The 22505-nt window shown below is 36.5% G+C and overlaps 2 protein-coding genes across 3 annotated transcripts in view; one reads left to right on the top strand and one right to left on the bottom strand.

The window, feature by feature from the left end:
- Positions 1–22505, top strand: part of LOC141460304 (uncharacterized) — a 762362-nt gene that overhangs the window by 154292 nt on the left and 585565 nt on the right. The window lies entirely within an intron of this gene.
- LOC141460158 (testis-specific serine/threonine-protein kinase 3-like) lies at positions 43–16131 on the bottom strand. 2 transcript variants are annotated; one of them, XM_074139865.1, is made up of 7 exons: positions 15835–16129; positions 11586–11766; positions 8816–8991; positions 6197–6505; positions 3887–4090; positions 2168–2389; positions 43–385 (listed from the first exon to the last, which is right to left on the bottom strand). In XM_074139865.1, exons 2-7 carry the CDS (start codon positions 11592–11594, stop codon positions 112–114), a joined length of 1194 nt encoding a protein of 397 aa, XP_073995966.1. In that variant the 5' UTR covers positions 11595–11766; positions 15835–16129; the 3' UTR covers positions 43–111. The 2 variants fall into 2 exon arrangements, with proteins under 2 accessions (XP_073995966.1, XP_073995967.1); XM_074139866.1 differs by lacking the exon at positions 43–385 and adding an exon at positions 498–1190 and having other exon boundaries at positions 15835–16131.

The raw sequence follows: 22505 nt of genomic DNA, 5'->3' as shown, positions 1-22505 counted from the left end.
TTCTATAATAATAATAATACTAGTAATAATAATAATAATATATTGACTTTATGAGCTTTTATTTGAAATGAAATAGTAGTGTTCAATGTATCGAAATGGTATCCAATTGGATTAGAGTGCGTCATCCATCATAACTTGTACGTTGTTCAGTTGTGTTTTCACCATTTTGCGACCACCATTCACATTCCGAGCTGGTGTACGAAATACAGTGCTGGAATCATTGGAACTGCTCGGCACCAATCTTAGCAAAGTTGGATCTTCCTTCATCCACATGCTGTTCAACAGTGCATCCGCAGAAGGTCTTAGCAATAAATCTGGTTCTAACATTCTAAACACCATATCTTTAGCGGATAGATTTAATGTGCGCTCTACCCTTGGTTTATGTCTGAAACAAACGAGGCATTGCCCGACAAAAAGAAGAACTTGAACCAACTGGGTTCTTAGTAAAAAAAACACATACAAAATTTAAACCACTGGTATGAAGAGGGGGGTAGTTAATAGATTAAAGTGCACTGGCAAAAAGAAAAGTTAATGCACAGCGAAAAAAAAGGTTGCATTCTATCACGCAACGTCAGAATAGGTCAAAATTTCTTTTTGCATTATTTTAGGTAACAGAGAAAAGATAAGAATAGATCAAGTCAGTTTGGTTAGTAAACACTGTCAAAGAAACTGGGAGTAATTTATGTATTCTGCAACTCTCTTTAGTTATTTGAGCTGTCATTACAGCAAACTAGTGGGATTCAAATGCCGGAGATTTATACAGCGGGAGAATATAAAGCGAGATAAATCTACCTCTGGGAACTGGAAGATCCAATCTGATCCTCTAGTGCACCACGCTAAGTCTAAGCTAAGGAATACGATAAGGGCAGGAGATGTACTTTTAGCATATTCCTTTGGGAAGAAATGAACGTTTGGTTTTCGCTATTCGTGGGGAAACATGAGCGGATATGAATATGCAGAAAATAAATGTTTTATGTAATAAAACGATTCGTGGTTACAAAGATACATTTATTGTTCATAGGTGTAGGTATAATTGTCATCGCTTTTGATATCCATCTGGATCTTCCTTCATCCACAAACAGTTCAGTAGCGCATCAGCTGAGGGTCTGAGCAGGAAATCCGGTTCTAGCATACTATATAACATATCATTGGCGAAGGTGTTTATTGTGCGTTCGACCCTTGGATTATGTCTGAAACAAACGAGGCATTTCCCGAGGAAAAACAAGTTCAGGAGGAAATTGGATTTTTACAAAAAAAAAAAGAAAAAAAAGAAGCTTTAACGACCGGAAACCTTGTCGGTTGAAGTACATCGAACGCTGGGACTTGTTTGCTGAAACGGTGCGTTTTATGACAGCTTTCCAGAAAAAGTTTTTCGCTCCAGGATTAATGGGAAATGATTTAAAGTAAGAATTCAGAAATAAGAAATAATGCCAGAGTGATAAAAATAGAAGTTAGGCGAAGTTTTGTGCTGCTAAACTTAAAGGACAAAATAGATTTACCAAAGAACTTAAGTGTTTTTTCAAAGGATAAAAAAAAGTGCTGTGCAAGAGGGGTCGAACAACGAAGTTGAAATCTATCTCTGATTATGGATGTAAGCCCGAAAACCGTCCAGGGTAATCTCCCTGTCACTTTTAACATGCAGCAGCTTCATTTATTTCATATTAATCTCAGTTTGGAAGTCTGTGGCCATACTGCGAAAGCCTAGGATCTCCCTACATCCTTAAATTGCATCCCAATGTTAAGATGGCCTACAAAAATTGCATAGCTGACTCTAACAGGAGTCAGTTACCTGCTTTACATCTTAAAATGAGGGTTACCGTTTACACGCTCTAACTTGTCCTTGAGCTATGGATATGCACTGCTATCAACTATCCATTTCTGGTCTACAGCTGAGAGGGAGTCGCTTGCAGTTAGAATCAAGTTCCAGTTCCTCAAGGACAAGCCGAGTGCAATAGCAGGGGAGGAGACAATCTGGCTCTTAATTCTCTTCCAATGAGAATATATTTTGCTTTAAGCAAATTAAGTTGCAATCTAATAAATTGATTAGGGATGGCTCATTGGAAGATTAAATCATCCGTTTACTGTCGGATACTAGTACTTGGTACTCCAATTATTTACAACACTAATTCAATTAATTATAAATCTATGCAGCACAATCTTCTCTTACTTGTAAGCTCTAGATAACTGCTGTTGAAGTAATGCTGGTGCTTTGTTCTTTGTAAAAGGTTTGGCCAGGTTGAACATTATGAACAGTACCACTCCCAATGACCAGATATCACATTTCTTCATTGAATATTTCCGGCCGCTTAAAATTTCTGGTGCTGCGTACGACAATGAACCACAAAACGTTTCTGATAATACATCGTGTCCTTTTTCATCTTTCCAGTATCTTTAAATGAAAGGATAAACGTTATTTATTTATAGATCAAAAGAGGAAATAGTCCTGTTTGTTGGGTGCCGAATTTTACGCAGAATAACAAAAAATGTATATCAATAAAGTTTTTATCCTTAGAAATCGTCTGACAATCAAAGAGAAAACTTAGTGTATTTCGTTTTGACTCTCCCTCCGATATTTTGGTTGAAATCAAAATGTCCAAATATCTTTGTAAAAAAAAAAAATATATAAAAAAAATATTGTTTTGTAAATATGAACAGCTTTGCAGCGTTGATTTGTGAGCAATAATAATAAGAGTTTATTTTTTGAAACAATCCAATAATATATACAAAAAACACTTGTACATGGACCGTAGTCCGTCCGACAAGTTGACTCTCACAAACTAAAAGAAAACTTAAAACTATAAAATGAAAAAATTGAAATGCGAAATTAAATATAATCTGTAATTCCAGGCTCTCCTTGTGTATTCATTACAAATTGTCCCAGCCGTAGTCACCATTCAAATGATTTATCACCCTTTCATAAGATGAAAATAATTTTCTCCTAGCCATCTGATTCTAAATTCCTGGATAACAGGACACATACCCAGAAAATGGACAATATTTTCTATAGCACCTATATTGCTGAGAGCACATGTAAAACAGGTACCTGATCTGCTGACGTTATAATTTAGCTTAAATAATTGGCCCCTTAATTTGAAAAAAACCTGCTTCTTGTGGGCAGTATAAGTGTCGTTTCCTAGGATAATGCCTCTCTCACCCAGATTTACCTTCAGCTCCTTATATAATAAACAGTGAAACTGGTAATTGTGAGCAATAATTCTAACAGAAAATCTTATTTATCCTAGAAAAATGGTGAAAATGTTGAAATAGGTAAAGTAAGAAATAATAAGGGTAAACACATCTGCTAGGTTTGTTGCATGATGACAACAACGAGGATTTGTCCCACAGCAGAGATGGAGGTTTGACAATATTATCGTAAAAATCTGGATAATGCGAAAGTAAATCTGTTAGTATTTACAAAAGATTCGTAAAAAAAAAGACAGAAAAATTTGCAACGTTTATTGCGCGAAGAGAGAAACGAGGATTTCCATAAAGCTAAAGATAAAAATAGGCGTTAATGGCCATAAAAAATCGACAATATCTGAGGTTATTGGCGCTCACAGCTTTTTTAAAAGCACAGCCGATCTCCGCACAGTGTTCTCTCATTACAGACAACACTGTCCATCACAATGAGCTGTAAGAAGCTGCTAGGTAGAGAAAAATCTAAGGGCCAGCTACTGGATTTGAACCTGTGATCTGCACGCTCTTATCCAACATTTGCTAACCACTCAGTTAATCCCCTCCCTAATTACATTTAATATTGCTTTTTTAAACAAAATTGAAATTCTATTTTTAGTAAGGCAACTCATTCGACTCATTGAGCCGAATATTTTCTTAACTTTACAGCGTTATCTTATTTATTATAGTTTATTTATAAGATCAAATTTACCTAGCAAAACCAAAATCACCAATTTTCATATTTAAGTTCTCCGTGATGAGTATATTTTCGCACTTGATGTCTCTGTGCGCAATATTTACTGAATGAAGATATTTTAAGCCCAATAACAACTGGCGTATCCACATTCGTGCGTGGGGCTCTTCCAAGGCTCCATATGTAGTTAAGTAAGTCAACAGGTCGCCTCTTTCTGCATACCTTAAATTTTAATTAATTTAATTTATAAAAAATCTTCTTTAATATTTGAGTTAAATATTTATAGGAAAACTGAGGGCATCTTTATAATATACTTTGGTTTCAAAGACTATCTATCAGCCTTGCAATCATCAGTAATGTCTAAATGTTAAGATGCATAATAAAATGCAGAATGAACTTGACGAAGTCTCTCCTCCTACAAAAATTTTAACACTGCATTTTGTGAAGTAATTTCTGTATAGCTAACACAATTTACCATTAATTTCATTTTGAATTATGAGCGAGAAAATTAATGTGTTTTATTTGATATTTCTGTCGGCCGAGATAATGGAATTGTTACTAATTCGATTGTGTCCTGTAACTGCACTCTAATTTTTTTCTTAGGTGTTTGTTTCTTATTTTCACTTTAAAATAAATTATAGTGTGCATTAAAAAAACTGTAAAAAAAAGTTAATGCACAGAGCAAGGTTGCATTTTATCACGCAACATCAGAATAGGTGATTTTTTTTTGTTCTTGTTGCTATAATTTTATTGTAGTTCGTATTGAAAAGATAAGAACAGCTCAGTAGTAAGTTCGGTCAGTAAACACTGTCAAAGATAGTGGGATGAAACTGATGTACGAGGGTCGTTTGAAAAGTCCGTGCAAAGTCAGAGAGATAGCACCACTGGCGCGTATCGAGGTTATGTTTAGTTAGTAGCATCTCTTGGAAGAACACACACCAAGTTTCAGCCAGATCGGTCTATTTCTTTGTGTTTGGCATTCGTTTGAATCGAGGAAGTCGAGTGATTTTCAAAAAATGGACGAAAAAGAATTTCGTGTGTTGATTAAACACTACTTTATGAAAGGCAAAACGCCTCTGGAGACTAAAGAGAAGCTTGATAAACATTATGGTGACTCTGCACCTTCGATTAGAACAGTTTATAAGTGGTTTCATATGGGCACAAGTGACGCTGAACGTTCTGGACGCCTTGTTGAGGTTACTACTCCAGAAATCATTGATAAAATCCATGATATGGTGATGGATGACAGAAGAGTGAAGGTGCGTGAGATTGCTAGTGCTGTGGGCATCTCGAATGAACGGGTACATAATATTTTGTATCAACATTTGGACATGACAAAGCTATCCGCAAGATGGGTGCCGCGATTGCTCACGCTTGACCAAAAACGAAATCGTGTGAAGTGATGCAAGGACGGTTTGCAGCTGTTCCAGAAGAATCCGCAGGACTTTAAGCGTCGTTTCGTCACTGTGGATGAAACATGGATACATCACTACACTCCTGTGACCAAAGAACAATCTAAACAATGGGTTACCAAGGGGGAATCTGCGCCAAAAAAGGCGAAGACCGTTCGTTCGGCCGGAAAGATTATGGCGACTGTCTTTTGGGATTCGCAAGGAATAATCCTCATCGACTATCTGGAAAAGGGTAAAACTATTACAGGTGCATATTATTCATCGTTATTGGACCGTTTGAAAACCGAGCTGCAAGAAAAATGCCCACGATTGGTCCACAAAAAAAGTCCTTTTCCATCACGACAACGCACCAGCTCACACCTCAGCAGTTGTGGTCGCAAAATTAATGGAAATAGGGTTCCAACTCGTTTCACATCCTCCCCCTATTCTCCAGACTTGGCTCCCTCGGTCTACTATTTGTTCCCCAATATGAAGAAATGGCTGGCGGGAAAAAGATTTTATTCAAACGAGGAGGTGATTGCAGAAACGAATGGCTATTTTTCAGACTTGGACAAATCCTATTATTCGGAAGGGATCAACAAACTAGAGCAGCGTTGGACGAAGTGTATAAGCCTAAAAGGAGACTATGTTGAAAAATAAAAAAGGTTTACCCCCAAAAATTAAGCAGTTTTTATTTTTGCACGGACTTTTCAAACGACCCTCGTATTTGAGCTGGGACCGCTCCCAGGCTAGGCTATTTGAGCTGATATTACCCACAAACTAGTGGAATCTAAAAGCCGACGATGTAAACAGCGCGGTCGGTTGTAAAGCGAAATAAATTGACAAATAAAAACAGGACCAATGACTTAAACGATCCTTGGGATTTATTTTGCGTTTTATCAACAAAATATCAATTTTTGTAATAAAATAAAATTACCTCATAAATACAAAACATTTGCTATTCATCTCCAAAATTGCGAATACGTTCACACAATAAGGATTGTTTAAAACGGTCAATATATCTAATTCTCTGGGTAAAAATTTAGAAGCAAATTTTGGTTCAACATTATTCTTATCAATAATTTTACAAGCCATTACGACATCTTTCTTCAATGGTCTGGAAAACGTAGCCAAAAATATGTAACCAGAACATCCTTTAGAGACCTGTCTTAATATCGTATATCCTCTGGACTTCAGACGATTCATTTCTGATTCGGTTATGTTCACCTGACGTTTCGGTTTTTTCCTGCAAACAAAAAACAACAAAAAATAAGGAGTATAAAAGATATCAAAAAATGAAAATAATCTACATACAGCCTAACAGTTCTTTGACTCAATAAAATCTTCATAGCACCCTAACCGCCTCGAAACCCGAACAGTTCGTTTTAGTCTAATTATGAGAATATGATCACATACTTAGAGCCGGTGTGGGCTCACCTGTCCAGGAAGCGGAGGGATGCTTTCACAACAGTCAAGCTACACAAGCTTTGAAGCCGAAGTGATAGCTAAAAGCTTGGATATTTAACGACAGACAAATTTTAGAGCCGTAATATTCAAAGACATGCAGGCGGCATTAAAGGATCTCATTTCCACTAGACTGCTGGTCCCACCACTAACACAACACAATCAACAAAATCATGAGAAAGTGAGAGATTAGATCTGATGCTCGGATTGTAGAAGTAGAGATGAATGAATAGATGCTGATCGAACTGCAATCCCTGAAAATAGCAAGATGCAACTTAAAGCCAACCATTACGCTAGCACTTGTCAGCTGGTTTAGGCCGAACGTGGGCAAGAGGCAATGCAAACCGAAAGGGAGAATAGAAAAATCGAACGGAATAGATCTTCTAACATCCATCATTGGGCGATATTCTCTTTGCAAACAATCGCTTACCTATTCATCCAAGAAATCTAATAATATTCCGAACAAATAAAATTAAAGTCTAATTAATTTTTCGCAGAATGAACAGGAGCCTCTTCTTCGGTAGAGCTTTTTGCCAGAATTTCAGCAAGTAGTCACTACTTGTCTCATTTATTATTGAAAAAGCTCCTAATTATCTCTGAAATACTTGCTACTACATTTTCCCCCCGGAAAACAGAATGAACCACTTTAGGAGTTCTACCCAATTAAAACAAATAATTAATATTGTGTATTTACTTCCTGTCTTCTACATTAAGGATAAAAATATCCTGTTCTAAATTTAGGGAATTGATTTCCCTTCTCCCACAGTCTTAATTTCTAATTTTAACGAATCATTAAATAGATATTCCTTTATGTGAAGTTATCTACAATTTCTTTTGATAACAATGGATGCTCTTTATGATCTAAATTCAGCCTCTTTCATCTGTGAAGATGTATGTAACACAATCTTTCAATTAAGGGGAACCAAAGTTTTTTGTATGTGATAAGAAACAAGTACTTTTTATACGTACAACATATGTTCTTATTTGAGATAATGTGCGCAGAAGTAAGTATTTGTGTGAGTTACTAGAGAAGACGTTTTTATCAAGTTGAGTAGAATCTTGTTCAATAAAGCGTAATGTTTGTTTAGGAATTTCATTGTTTGATTTTATATTTATGAAAAGCCTTTTGTTTTTCCCTTTATGAGGAAAAGAAAAACCCATATCCTAATTTCTAAAAGTATTTCCTTATTGTTTGGAATGTTAAAGAAAATTATGTAATACTTTTTTTAATTTAGTTTCCAAATACGTGGAAATATTTTCATTTGTGAATTTCAGGGATACATCCTCCCGCATTACCTTATATTTCAGACTTTATTCAACTTGGGATGGACGTTCTTTCTCTTAAACTCGACAAGCTTCATTTTTCATTTTGGTGAAGAGAAATATTGGAAGCAGTGCAAGGCAATCTCTGCAGTATGATTTATTAAAAGAGGAATAGACAAAAACATCTGGGCCAAATCAGTGAGATCAACAACGCGGTCAGCCTGTTGTTAATGGACAGAACTTGGTTAGAGCTGTCGTTACTTATGGTAGTAGAAACCTGCTTACTATACAGGAGGACATGTTAGGGAATCAAACTCCCTTCATGGAGAGTCCTCCAAATGTCTCTTTCAAAAGTACCAGAAGATTGGAAAGTCATTTAGATAGTTTTAGGATCGTTAAGATGCACTCGGCTAAGAGTCCGTTCTAAAAACAAGATGGAAGGATAGTGTACGAAAAGGAGCGCCCGTATAGAAGACTCAGCAGCCTATTCAGATTAAACTGACCAACGACCTTCAATCACCCGTAGAAGAAGAAAAAGAAGTAATACACAGAATAGATTTACAATGAACTAGGTGCTGGAGCTTCCATGCATTTAGTACCATCGAAGATGTGAAGATACATCAATCATGATTGCAGTTAGTGTTGGATGCAAACTCGTGCTGATAATGAAGGTACATGTAAAAATAACTGTGCTAAGTACTTGGAATAAATCACGATAAGGCTGCCAATCAAATCAATCCTTAGCCGGCTCGTAAATAAAAAACCACCACTCAAAATAAACTCTGTAAATAAACTTTGTCGAGTGTTAGATTCAACGCTCGTTACTCACGAAGTTGTTGAACTTGATTTTGGAAGCTCTTTAGAGGGTTCAACATCTTTTGATTCTTGTGGATCTACTTTCTTTTTCCGTTTTGTCATAATATCTCTGACAATCTCCTGAGCAATCTGCTGGCTTGGCTGTGACAAAGACGTTTTCTCAAAATGAACGTCTGTCGACTTTTTTGGCTGTAATTTAAATAAAACATTAACAGGCTATATTTTACTGTATATATATAATATATAATATATAAAGACAAAATTCAAAGTGGGGTAAGCTAGAGAAATAATGGCTGTTGTTTTTAGTAAACACAAACCATTTTGTAAATAATATTCGTATTAGAAACTAGGGTTCAGTTAGAATGATTGTGACTCTGATTTAAAATAATATCTTTATTTGGAAATGTTAAGCAAGCAATAAGATTGGGATCTCTAGCTCCTCGTTGCCCTCTACCGGACACTGGAGAAGATGATTAGGGAGGGAAAGAAAGCGGACAGACTCCACTAGCGAGCAAGATGTTCCAAAGAACATCGGCCTCTCCAGCACTTCCGTAGGCCAACCAAAGTCATCTTGCGGCCTATGACGTAGACATAAATGGCCCAACGGCCGAAAACAGAGCCAATTTTCATTATTTAAAGCCAATGATGGTTCCCGACAGTGCCTGGATAGTCGCTAGGGGATATTTTGGGGATTTAGCTGGTAGATGTCCTGAGAAGAGATAAGAGATTAGTTATTCCAATACAAGCGATACCCGGGTCTCTGAGATTTTTCTGTAAAATCTAAGCGGTTACCAGGGTAAGTATATATTCCCACCCAATACTCCCAATCTATTAATCTGGAGCAAAACTCCAGAGAACTGTTTAGGTGAGCTTTGCGGGAAACGCTGTATGAGACACTAAGGAGATTATAATTATAAATCTTTCTCGAAATTTCCTTCAGAACTTGTATCTCGTTTTTTATCCACAGGATATGTGATAAACGAGATTTTGATGAAGAGCCCTGACTCATTCCAGAATGCCTAGAATTCCAATATACACGATTCCAATATTTTCTCTTACAAGAGTAAGCAGTAAGAGATAGTGTAATGTAATCCATTACTACTTTGATGAAATTATTTCTCTTTTTCAATGATCAATTATATTTTCACAAATCTTTATCAAAATTTATAATAAATAAATTAGGGTTTATTTAATTTTAACATTTCTGTTAAAGTAGAAAAGTCAGATCAAGATCCGGTTAATACCATTAAAATGTTCATATGAATGAATAAATGATAAAAGTTAAAAACTGGACCTCTGCGGGAGTTACAGATCAGAGTCGTCCTGACTGAGGGTCAATTAACGCAGTCTCCCAGCTGGTGTAGGTGACCTGTTATTTTTTTTCCCCCATTCAGGAGTGAAGGGGCTTGCAGATTTGATTCATTGGTATTTCTCTTTGAATTCTGGATGCTTTTTTTTATGCTACACCATTTTCTGTTTGAACCTTCAACACGTTCAAGCTTTATCTTCGCCATTAATACTTTATTTCATCATAAATAACAACAGTTGCCTCTCTCTTTGTGGTAATAAAAATGATCAAGATTGGAAAAAATGGCAATAATAAATAATTTAACTGTATGTAATACAGCTTCCTTTACTATCCAGTAGAGGTTATTTTATTTTTTAGTATTACAGCATCCCCAGACTTGACTCAAAAGAGCAGAACTTACAGACCTTTGCACAGCTAAGACGATAGATCTTAACTGTCTCTAGGCAACTGTATAAGAACTAACTGGGATGAAGCAAACGCACGGCCCCCAAACAGGAAACAAAATTAATAGCTAATCATTTTCTTAAAGAAAAATTATCACAAGATACTTTAATGTGATTTTAAAGTATTAATTAATGTGTGGCTGTGTTATGGACACGGCCGTGTGTTGTACGTGAATACGTTTACGTAACGGGTTATATTTTTTATATAAAATATTTTTATTTACGTATTTAGGATGAAATCAAGGAAACAAATCGACGATCGAACACAATCTATGCCTATACAGTCCGTGGTCGATGTAGAAGCGATTTCATCATCCACTTGCATAATTTCAACCGCCCCAGCTGCAGATGTACTGACACCGTCGTTGATCCGCTCGGCCGCATTCAATTCTTTTACGTTCCCGGCACAGCATGACTCGGTCATTTGGTGTTTTATTATTACCATTCGATTGTTCTTGAGAAGCCCTTTCCAACCGTATACCGATCTCTTGGTATTTGGTTTTGGCTTTTCGACGCGTATAGGCCGCGACATTATATATTTTTGAAAATATTTTTTTATTCTAACACCTTATTATGTTCACTGTCACTATGTTACACTAATGTTTTATATACAATCGATAGATTGTGACGACAGCTGACGATTAAAACTTAAACGAACATCGTACCTTCTCCGAGTCAAAAGTTATACTCATTACAAATCTCGAATCGCAGCAAAATGATCTCAAAATGGCGGCGCTTCCTCCTCCACCGCGCGCGATGTGTCACAATCCTCGCTTATCGTAATGAATTCTTTGATCCTGTAGCTATCCATTGGTCTAATTTAATTTTGGATGTAGACGATAGATTCGAAACTATAATGCCAAACAGTATCCCCCGATTTTGTTATCATTAAATTTTTTGGATTGCCTCCATATGATTCAAATTTAAAGACGTATTCACGTCAAAAAGAAATCCACTTTTTTTGTAGTCTTATATTTTATTTTTTTATTATTATTAATCAATTTAAAAAGAAAAAATCTTGATAAACTTACGGACGCCATTTTTGTGTTGGAAAAATTCTACTCTCCTGCTTGAATAGGTGCAATTTGATTTCAGTCAAGCCAATAACGCAATGGATGTAACCGCTTAAGTGGCCAAACGTAAACAAATAATACAGTATTTATTTTTAACATAGATGCCAGTTTGATTGGTAATGTAGGACCAGTAATTTATCTGTAAAAAAGGAGTAAATAAATAATAATTGAAAACCAATACAGGCGTGAATATAAATGTACCTAACTTTAATTGTTGCAATAAATTCACGAAGAGTTAACTTGAAATTCTTATTCCATGTTAAAACACATGACACGATTCTTTTCGGTGGAAAACGTGACACATTTGTGGCTAGGTTGGTACAATTCACTGGAGTGATACAGTAGAGGTAAACCAACTTTACAGAATTAGTTTTAAAAGTATACAGGGTGAACCAGTAAGTATTGTCAGTAGGCCTACTGCGTGTAGTACATCTAAAGTGGAGTTCTATGACGTATTGGCCAACTTCATATTTTCCTCTGTTCTTGAGTGACGTCACTTTAAAGATTTTTCTAAAATCATTACTTTTTTCCAATAAAAATGTTATTACTCAGAAAGTATTAGTCCGAATTTGATTCTGATAACACGGTTAGAAAGACAGATCAATTTTCTAAAAATTGATACCATTTTGAAGCATAAGTTATTCTCCAAACCGCCTCAATCTTCCTCCGAATGCTGGAAAAATAAAATTAATCGAAATTTTTAAGAAAACTCATTAAGCTCTTACGTGAACATTATCAGACCTAGGTACTGGAACTTTCCTTGTTAAAAGTTTCCTTGTTTAATGGGCTTTCAAACGGTATATCATTTTCCAGGATTCCTTTTATCTTCGTATGAGAAATTACGTTTGTTTTGCAAGAAAACGTGTTCACGAGCATACAGCAGTGATATTGTATTGTGTTGTTTAATTCATTAAACTCTTGTGGATGGAGCTGTAGTCAATTTTTAAAGTAGATTGTCTTAAAATAAGGTAGTCTAAGGTTACTTATTGCACATAAAAAAAAAAAAAAAAGAATCTAAACTGAAATATTTGACAAAATGTTAGAAAATATTTTAAACAAGTGCTATTTTTATAATCGAAGGCTAATTTGCTTAGTTTCAAAATCTAACATTTTGTCAAATATTTCAGTTTATTTTTTTTTATTTTATTTTTTTTTTTTTTATGTGCAATAAGTAACCTTAGACTACTTTATTTTAAGACAATCTACTTTAAAAATTGACTACTGGTCCATCTAAAAGAGTTTTCAATTAATTAAACAACTTGATAAACTAACACTGTTGAGTGCTCGTGAACACGTTTTCTTGCAAAACAAACGTAATTTCTCATATAAAGATAAAAGGAATCCTGGGCAAATGATATACCGTTTGAAAGCCCATTAAACAAGGAAACTTTTATAAAAAGTGCCAGCACCTAGGTCTGATAATGTTCACGTAAGAGCTTAATGAGTTTTCTTAAAAATTTCGATTAATTTTATTTTCCCAGTTTCCGGAGGAAGATTGAGGCTGTTTGGAGAATAATTTATGCTTCCAAATGGTGTCAATTTTTAGAAAATTTATCTGTCTTTCATTAGAATCGAATTTGGACTAAAACTTTCTGAGTAATAACATTTTTATTGGAAAAAAGTAATGTTTTTAGAAAAAAACTTAAAAGTGACGTCACTCAAGAACAGAGGAAAATATGAAGTTGGCCAATACGTCATTGAACTCCACTTTAGATGTACTACACGCAGTAGGCCTATTGATAATACTTACTGGTTCACCCTTTATAGCGGGAAAACTGAAAGTATCCTTCGAGAAATGCGTACATCCGGGTCACATGCAATAATTTTCTTAGTAAATGAAGTACAAAGAAAAAAAAATTTTTTGAGGGGCCTTATTTTCAAAATATCTTGAAAAAGTAAAAAACAATACTCAAATCAGAAGAAGTTGCTTTTCATTATCATTTATTTGGGGTTTCTGTTTTTAAGAAGTTTCTGCCTTTAATAAAACACGCGTACGAACAAAATTCTCTGAGAAAACATTTTTATTCTTTTTTTTAATTTTAGTGGACTCAACTTCTCCCAGGAAGTCGGGGTTTGAGTCCAACTGGCTACCCTTAGACTTCCTCTCTCTGGGAATCTTCATCCGGTGATGGACAGTAACAAGAGAACATTTTTATGATAGTCGTAACTTAACCAAGTAAATGAATGTTCAATTTGGTTTACACTCAAGGGACTTCAAAAAATGTAGGTATTTCCGTTGAATCGAAAATTTGGATCACAATACGTCCGTTTTTCAAGGTGTAGAGAACGGAGAGAGCTATTGGGAAGAAGACAAGGTGTATTACTGTCATAAACACTCGAATCTGTAGCCCAATTTTATTATTATTTTTTTATTTCCTTTTAAACTAACTCGAACTAAAAAGGGGTAAAACAAACTTAAAAGGAAGTCTCAGAGTGAACAGACTTGGGGGTAAATGGTGAGACGGTGAACTTCCGCTGGCTTGGGAACTCCCCTGTACTTTATACTTCCTGCCGTGTTTTGCTGTTCTAGTTCACCTCCAATCTACCGGCGACCGATGAATAAGGACGTTGAATTGAGGTGGAAAGTACAGTTTTTAGGCACCGCCAGAAGTTCCGGCAGGGGGGCGCTTGGATTTATCAACTCACTCTATACAATGAAGGAAGTGTTTCACTCCTTCCCATTTGTTTGAAACAATCTTGTTTCCTTTGAAACATCTTAAAACTTTTTTTTAAAGATAAATAAAAAATATACTTATAATTTTATACTCAAATTTCATACTTGTGAATAATTATTTATTAATAAGATTGGAGGTCATTTTAAAAACATGATAAAAAATACCTTGCAATATTAAAATGCGCACAAATTTAATCAAACCATGTTCAATAATTGAATTATTTCCAATCTAAAACCCAAATTCGCTATTACGCAGCCAGGGAAGATGGAATATCTAAAGTTCCACCTGCATCCAGAAAAAGTGGTTTCACAAACTATTACGGTGAGATTTTGGTAGCATTATAGCGAAGGAGTAAACCAAAGCTAGTCTTTACTAATTTCTTTAGAACGTCAGGAAAACGGTAAACATCTCTGCTAGGTTTATTGCATGATGACAGACAGCAACGAAGATTTGTCCCACAGCAGAGATGGAGGTTTGACAATATGATGGTAAAAATATGGATAATGTAAAAGTAAATCTGTTAGTATTTACAAAAGAGCCGTACACAAAATAACGACAGAAAAATTTGCAACGTTTATTGCGTGAAGAAAAAAACGAGGATCTACGCCAGAGCCGGAAGGTGGTGTAATGGAATTCACCTGTCTGCTGATCCGGAACTTCCAAGATTCAGTTTTTTGAAAAAGAGGTTTTCCATAAAGCTAATGAGAACGTGAGAGAAATTGATTAGGATTGAAGAATAGGTGGTACTAGAGTGGATCTTTGATGTTTTATAGGCTGACGCTTAAGAGTACCATGGAAGTTAATGACATTTTTACCTCTTTGTTTAAGAGGTAGAAGACATAAATCCATATGGTTGTTCTAAGCGCAATAATTAAGAAATCAGGAAGGGGATTAGCTGTTGATTAGAATGCAGCAGTCCTGCGAGGAAATCCAGCTTCTAGCTCTTAGACTTTCTCTTCCTAGGTGCTTCTCACAGCTCACTGTGATGTACAGTGTTTTCTGTAACGACAGAACTGTAGAATGGAGGACAGTACAGCGCTAAACAAAGCTCCAGGCGCCAATGACTACACTGGGGCACACAAGCCCAAAAAGAACACCACACTTAAGTTAATCTGAGTTAATTTAACCGGTGGTAGAAGATGAACACCCTCAAAGGGATTATATGGGAATGTTAAAGGAACGCCTTTTGTGTAAGGTTACAAGGAAAACATATTTTCCAGAACATCCTGAAAAAAAAAGAAAAGAAAAATGAGAATAAACTTTCAGTCAACGTGGCAAAAACCGTTCGAGGAATTCTATCCCAGTAAAATAAGGAATAAAAAATTCATCAGGATAAAGATAGAGATTGGTGAGAAGCTGTTCTATCCTACTTTACCCATTTTCGTTTCACTTTTTTCTTTTTATTAATTTAGGTGAGTAGCGCGCTGTTTGCTAGCAGATCTCTGATGGAAAGAATGGTCAACCGAGAGTTTAGATGTATTCCCTGATAGTTCTTTTAATCCAAAAAAATCAAACTCAGAACCAAATCTTACCTCATCAATTGTGCCGTCTTTTAAAAGGGTTTTTTTCAATTTTCTAAAAATTATTTCTTTTTTTGCATTATAATTTAATAAATTATTCATTTTTCACTTTTACAAATAAATTTTAACAAATAGTAACCAAATTGCCGACCACTTCAGCATGTTCAGTCTATATTCTGGGTCAAACCTTTCACATTTATCTGTTTTATGGTAATTCAGTAGAATTTAGTTTTGTAATTATGTATGGATTTAATTTCTTTCTTTGATAAAAATAAAAAAAAACGTTTATTTATTTATTAAGTGCATGTGATGTTTCTTGTAACAGCTGGGTATTCTTTGCAACAACTCATTTGATCTAGTTTTGGGATTCATATGTTCTTTTTTGAAAACTAAGAAATAATTTATGAATTAATTCAATATATATAACTTTAGAATTTTTTTTAAAAGGTAAATCATCTTAAGTGAAATAATGTTCGACTTTGTAATTGTTGTTCATTCTTTTTGGTGACTGATTTTATAGTTTCAATAGGGTGAAAAAATAATTGCCATTTCAGTCGAGTAAAATTTATTTTGCCGAGCTTTCGACCTAGGGACTAGAAATGATATACATATCTAAGACAAAAATGTAGAGTACAATAAGTAAATGCGATAAGCGTATATTAATAGCGTGGCAAACGTGAATGACGGTCATCCATTGATGGCCGCCATTAGTCACCCAGTTGGTCACGGGACCAACGGCGCCTCAGCCGTCTTCGAGGATTGGAGGGTAGCCGTAGTTGTGGACAAATTTGCAGCTAAAGGGTTGGGGATGAAGTGAGAGTTTTTGGTGAAAATTTTTATATCGAATTTTGGCAAGTTCGGAGATGAGTGGAATTTGGAGATCTGTATGTATTGTGTGTGGTTGCTAACATAGAATGGGGCGTCTAGTATGCGGCGGAGTATTTTGGATTGCAGTGTTTGTAGTCTATTGAGGTTGGATTTTTTAGCTGTTCCGTAAAGTTCGAGTCCGTAAGTGTCCATATTGGTGTGAGAAGAGCTGTATAGAGTTGTCGTTTGTTCTGTCGTGAGAGTTTTGAGCGTTTGTCGAGCAGCCTGGCTAGAAGTTTGTATCGTTTGTTTAGTTCGGTACGTTTAAGTCTCGTATGGGGGTTCCAGGTAAGTCTCTTGTCTAGGTACATTCCAATGGTCGGCTGGTGGGATAGGTGTATGATGTAAGAAAACAGGTGGTGGAGTTTGACGTTTGAGTGTGAAGACTATGTAGTTAGACTTAGTTGGGTTAATTTTTATACGCCAGTTTTCTAACCAAGGTTCAATTGAGAGAAGGTGGGACTGTAGTGAACGTACTGCGAGGATAGGGTCAGAGTGTGTGGAGAGAATGGCAGTGTAGTCAGCGAAGGTGTAAATAGAGGTATTAAGGTTAGAGGGTAAGTCGGCAGTGTAGATTGTGTAAAGAAGAGGAGCTAAGACACTTCCTTGTGGCACACCAGCAAGGACGGGATAGATGGAAGAGTGAGTAGTGCCTTGAAGAACTTGAAAGAATCTGTCAGAGAGGTAAGAGCTGAGTAAGAGGTAATAAGTGCTAGGAAGGATGCGTTTTAGTTTCCACAGTAGACCTTCGTGCCAGACTCGGTCAAAGGCTTGCGAAACATCGAGGAATATTCCAGCGCAGTATTGTTTTCGCTTGAGTGAAGAAGCGATGGTGTCTACAACACGAAGGCGCCACGGTAGCCGAGCAGGTTAAGAGGCGAGACCTGCAAAGCTAATATGCATTGTGGTACTGGGTTCGATTCCTGGTCTTGGCCTTGGATTTTATTTAATGGTTAAATGAGAAATAGTAAAGTACGTTTGCTATTCGCCTCCGTTAACGACCTAGTAAATGGTAGTTGGACGTTAAGCCCCGCCTGAAAAAAATAGGCGATTACTTTACTTTACTTTACAACACGATGGGCCTGCTGGATCGTCGAGTGGCAGCTTCTGAAACCAAACTGATGGTCTGGTATAATTTCGAGAGATTCTGTAATTTCGTGGAGGCGTGGTAACAGAGGTCTCTCGAATATTTTGCCCAAGAGAGGCAGTAGGCTTATCGGTCGATAAGAAGAAGGTAGTTGAGTCGGTTTGTTGGGCTTAGGTATCATTCGAACTGTAGAAAATTTCCAGAGTATAGGGTAGTAAGTAGTTCTGAGAATAGAGTTGTAAATGGTAGTGAGGAAGACTATTGCTTTTTTGGGTAGTTGGAGTAGGATGTTGGCAGTAATTAGTTCGTAACCAGGGCTCTTTTTTTTATTGAGATTAATAATGACTTGCTTGACTTGGGAGGGTGTGAACGGTTTTGGAGGCATAGAAAGAGGTAAAGGTATGTCTAAGTCCCTAATAACGTCTTGAGTATGTTGTGAGTTGAGAACGTCAGGATGCGGAATGAAGACAGTTGAAAGGTGCGTTGCAAATAGTTCAGCTTTTTCCGAGTCACATTTAGCCCAGGAACCGTCAGTAGTACGAAGAGGGGAGGAGGTAGGTTGAAATTTTAGAATACGTCTAGTGGCAGCCCAAAGGGAGTTGTCTTCAGTAGTCAGAGATTTGGTATATTCGTTGTATTGTTTGTTGTAGTATTTGTGGAGTTCTTTTTTAAGTTGGTTTGTCAGGTGATTAAGTTGTTGTTTATGAGATGGGTATTTTGTACGTTGCCAGAGAGATCTCGTTCGTCGTTTGTTAGTTATGAGTGTGCGCAAATAGAGAGGTAAGTTATAAGGTATGCGAGCAGGTTGTTTAGCGGTGCAGTTATTCGTCGCTTGTCAGATACTCTGTTGGATGGCGGCAGTGAAGTGATCAACGGTATTGTCTAATTCTTGGGGTGTTATGAGAGGTATTTTGAGGTCAATTTGCTTCTCAAGTAAGTCTCTGAAGAAGTCCAAGTCTATAGGTCCGTTTATTAGCGTTGGTTTTGGTGGTCTAAGTTTGTGGTGGATGTCTATTGTGAGGATGACTGGACTATGATCAGAGGAGAGTTCATTTAAGGTGAATGAGTGAGTATGAAATGATGAGATGTTAGAGCAGATGAAAAAGTCAAGCAAGTCAGGGAGTTTATTGGGAGCAGTCGGCCAGTAAGTTGGTTGAGAAGGTGATATGTATGAGAAGCTAGTTAGGGAGAGAAAACAGTTTAAATTTCAAAACAGACACGAACAATTTAAACAACATATACGCAAACTTACTACAAAATACTTGACAATTGACAACACTGACTTCCACAACCTAACACATACTACTACACATAGACCGATCACACTCAGTCCATGAACAGACAAGTCAGAAGACACACCAACCCTGTAATATAAAAGTATTACTTTCTAAACTAGGTAAATAATTTTTGTAAATTTCGTTACATTATACATATTCATTTCAATAGAACCATTGTTAACAATCTGTAAATATGTTCCACAGTCCTGAAGATGACCTAGTCCCTAGGGTCGAAAGCTCGGCAGAATAAATTTTACCAGACTGAAATGGCAATTATTTTTTTCATCCTATTCGACTTTGTAGTTGTAAGCAATTTTTCATTAATTTGAAACGTCAGAATAATTCTTAAAAATGAATTTTCGGTTGATAAATTTCGATTACTGAGAGAATCGAATTCTGGTGGTAGATCTCTGAATACGATATATTTTGTTAACACCCGCACACGCGCCATTTTTTTTTTTTTTTAAACCCAAGCGACTTTTCAGAAACTCGATATTGACAATTTGACTGGATCACATTACTTCCTTTTTTCTAGTGGTAAGGGGAAGAAGAAAAATCTAAAAACTGTACGACAAAAAAGCGTGAAAGTAAGATGGAGGTTCCGGTATTAGATGTAAAGTGCATATATTTTTGTTGTCGCAGTGGCATGCGCACGCATATAAACGTCCAAGATTATACGCACCATAGGACATACGTACGCGCAGTGAGAGAAACAGTTGGAAAACTAGGGATATGTAGACAGTATGTAGGCAAACTGCACTTATACATTCTCGACTGATAGTTAGAATGGGTGAGGCTAGAGAGAGGATTGGTAAACGTTGGAAAGCTTTTCCCTGTAACATGTCCCACAAATACCACCCATGAAATACCTCCACTAAATGTAACCACTTTTCTGGGAACGTTTGCTTATCAAAACATTTCCAAATAGTGCATTCTATGATCATTTGTGAAAATAAAATGGATTCATAAGAGTTTCCATGAGAGTTTGAAGTGTTACCAATTTATTGTGGACAATTACCATAATTTTGATCGGCTCAAAAGCCAGATTGAATCCAAATGTAACAATAGTTAAGGGTTTCTTTTTTTAAGTTTGTTTCTATTTTCATCCATAATTTTCTTGCTATGCGGGTTGGTTGAGTTACAGAAACTGTTTCGCACGCCCTGAAGAGGACATTATATTTGTTGAAACGTTGGCAAAAAGACGAGTTGTTTTATTTGACCTATTCCTCGCAAATCTTCCATCCTAAGTTTAACAATTTGCGGTCACGAAAACTATATATTCATATTAGTACCATCCATAGTATTATTATTTATTTACAAGCTTATAGGTAAATACCTTTAGCTGGGAGTAGTAACAACAATGCACAAACAGTAAAATTAATACAGTATTCAAAATCAAGGAAAGGAAACTATTCTTTATGAGGTACTAAATTGGAAAACTAAAACATAACTGCCATAAGTGAAAAATAGCTTAATTAGTTAGACATAAATTACTCAACAGTTACCTCTCTAAGAGCAGAGAACTTCTGAGCTTCAGAGCTTGGTACATAAAACTGTAAATTTCATTTATCTGATTCACACTATTTGTATCTAACAACTTGAGAAACTTGATCATTTATAGAATCATTTGAAGACTGATACAAGTTAAGAAAATGACTTCTAATGGGTAAAAGTGAGGTAGATTCAAAAAGGAAATGAACAACTGAATCAGGAGAAAAAGAGTTACAAATGAGGCAAAGATTGTTTTCGTCAAATTCATAACAGGTGTCATTAATATAGAATCTTGCCTTGGATAAATTGCACAGCCTCAATGGCACTACCACTCTCACTTTAATATTGACTTTCCAATCCATATTATGGCTCTGGTAATCCGAGTGTAGCTAAAGATCTATATAAACACTTGTATCTGGAGTTCAGAATGAAATCAATATCCTCACTGACACATTTATTTTTATATTTATTAATAAGGTTGAGAAATTCTTTTCTCAGTACAGCAGCACTTTGACAGTGAAAGAGATCCAACGAACCAACCATCCAAAGTATAGTATAATTGAAAGATTGCAAAACTTCCCCAAAGCAGCTGTAAGAGCGAGTTGGCAGTTCAATGTTAAGTAGGGCCTAAGCCCTTTATCCCGCCAGATTTACAAAATAGTTTCGTTTTCTATTATTTATTTACAATCATTTTTTATCACTACTTAAAAGTGGTGGGGGTTAGATATGTTAACTGGGTCCAGGAAAGAAAGGGCTGAGTGAGAAAGAATGTGGGTGACGTCAAATAATTAGAGGGGGGGGGGTTTAGAGGGCAAGGGGGAGATGGACTTTTTGGAAAACGAGTGTGTGTGTGTATAGAGTTAAAGGAGAAATTTCTGTATGATAGTGTCACTAGATGTCTTTGTGTGTGTCAGGATCTGGCTGAAGTGTGTATAAACAAAAAGTTGTAGCAGCCCAGTTCTGGGCGATGATGGAATGAACCCTACCTACCTAACCTAGACACCTAGGACACAAAGCGGATCCTGCTTCAACAAAAGAGAAATCGATTCGACCGCCTCTATATGAAGCACTCTGCTGCCTATTCGATTAGATCGATTACTTCTACAGAATTAATTACAGCCTGGTCAGCAAGCAAAGCGCTTGGGCCTGGGGCCTCCTATCCTAGCCAACACCACCGGTGATGACGTTACTCTTGACCGGTTTCCTTTCCCTTTAGCCCCCCCCCCGTTCTCTTTCTATCCTCCTCCTCCATTGTCACATGTCACTTACACACACACAGACCTTCCCATGTATCTCCTTTCAACAAACTAATTTAAATTAAACGGTCAGTAAGACATGAAAAGGACGGAGTAAATTTTAAGTTGGTTTCTTCACTATGTAGCAGAACTGGTGAGCCCTAGTGAGCTCCCACACCCCTGAGCTCCCATCTGTTTTAGTGTCTGCGTGTTAGTGGATTTAGTTGCAGGTGACAGGTGTTAGGACACAATAGATCTTTGGTGAGTTAGACACAATCACAGATAGCATTTGAACTGGTTTCTACTCTTCCACCGGCGCCATAGCCAACAACAGACATGATGATGATGCCATTGTCGAGCCAGAGGGAGAGAAATCATTAACCTAAAGGACATTTAACCTGCAACACACACTTTGTGATATCTTCATTTCAGCTATTCATTCCCCACAATGGGATATCCCTTCATTTTCTACTCTATTGTTTTCAGCTGGTAATCTAACCGAGTAGCATATTTTACTACTAATGTGTAGCCGCAGGAGTTTTGACGGAGAGATGAAGGATATTCAAGATCAGGATGTGAGAACTATGAAGTGATGAATGAGAATAACGAACGTCCATCAGTTTACTGAATACCACATTGTGAAGATTAGCAAAATGGTAATTCTCACTGCAGCATCCAACTGGCTTATTAGATTTCCCTTACTTCATTCCGTGCTTCGTGATATGC

The sequence above is a fragment of the Rhodnius prolixus genome, unplaced genomic scaffold (genome assembly GCF_049639745.1).
Source record: "Rhodnius prolixus isolate KJV_2025 unplaced genomic scaffold, Rpr scaffold_6, whole genome shotgun sequence".
NCBI classification, from domain to species: domain Eukaryota; kingdom Metazoa; phylum Arthropoda; class Insecta; order Hemiptera; family Reduviidae; genus Rhodnius; species Rhodnius prolixus.
Note: the sequence above shows the minus strand (reverse complement) of the source record. Positions and strands in the feature narration are given on the sequence as shown.

Excerpts from the sequence above, each read along its gene's own strand:
- LOC141460158 (XM_074139865.1), bottom strand. Across the intron at positions 6,506-8,815 it reads AAATCAAGTTCAACAACTTC|GAAAAAACCGAAACGTCAGG; the intron begins GTGAGTAACGAG and ends TTTTGTTTGCAG. Across the intron at positions 4,091-6,196 it reads AAATGTTTTGTATTTATGAG|GTATGCAGAAAGAGGCGACC; the intron begins GTAATTTTATTT and ends TTAAAATTTAAG.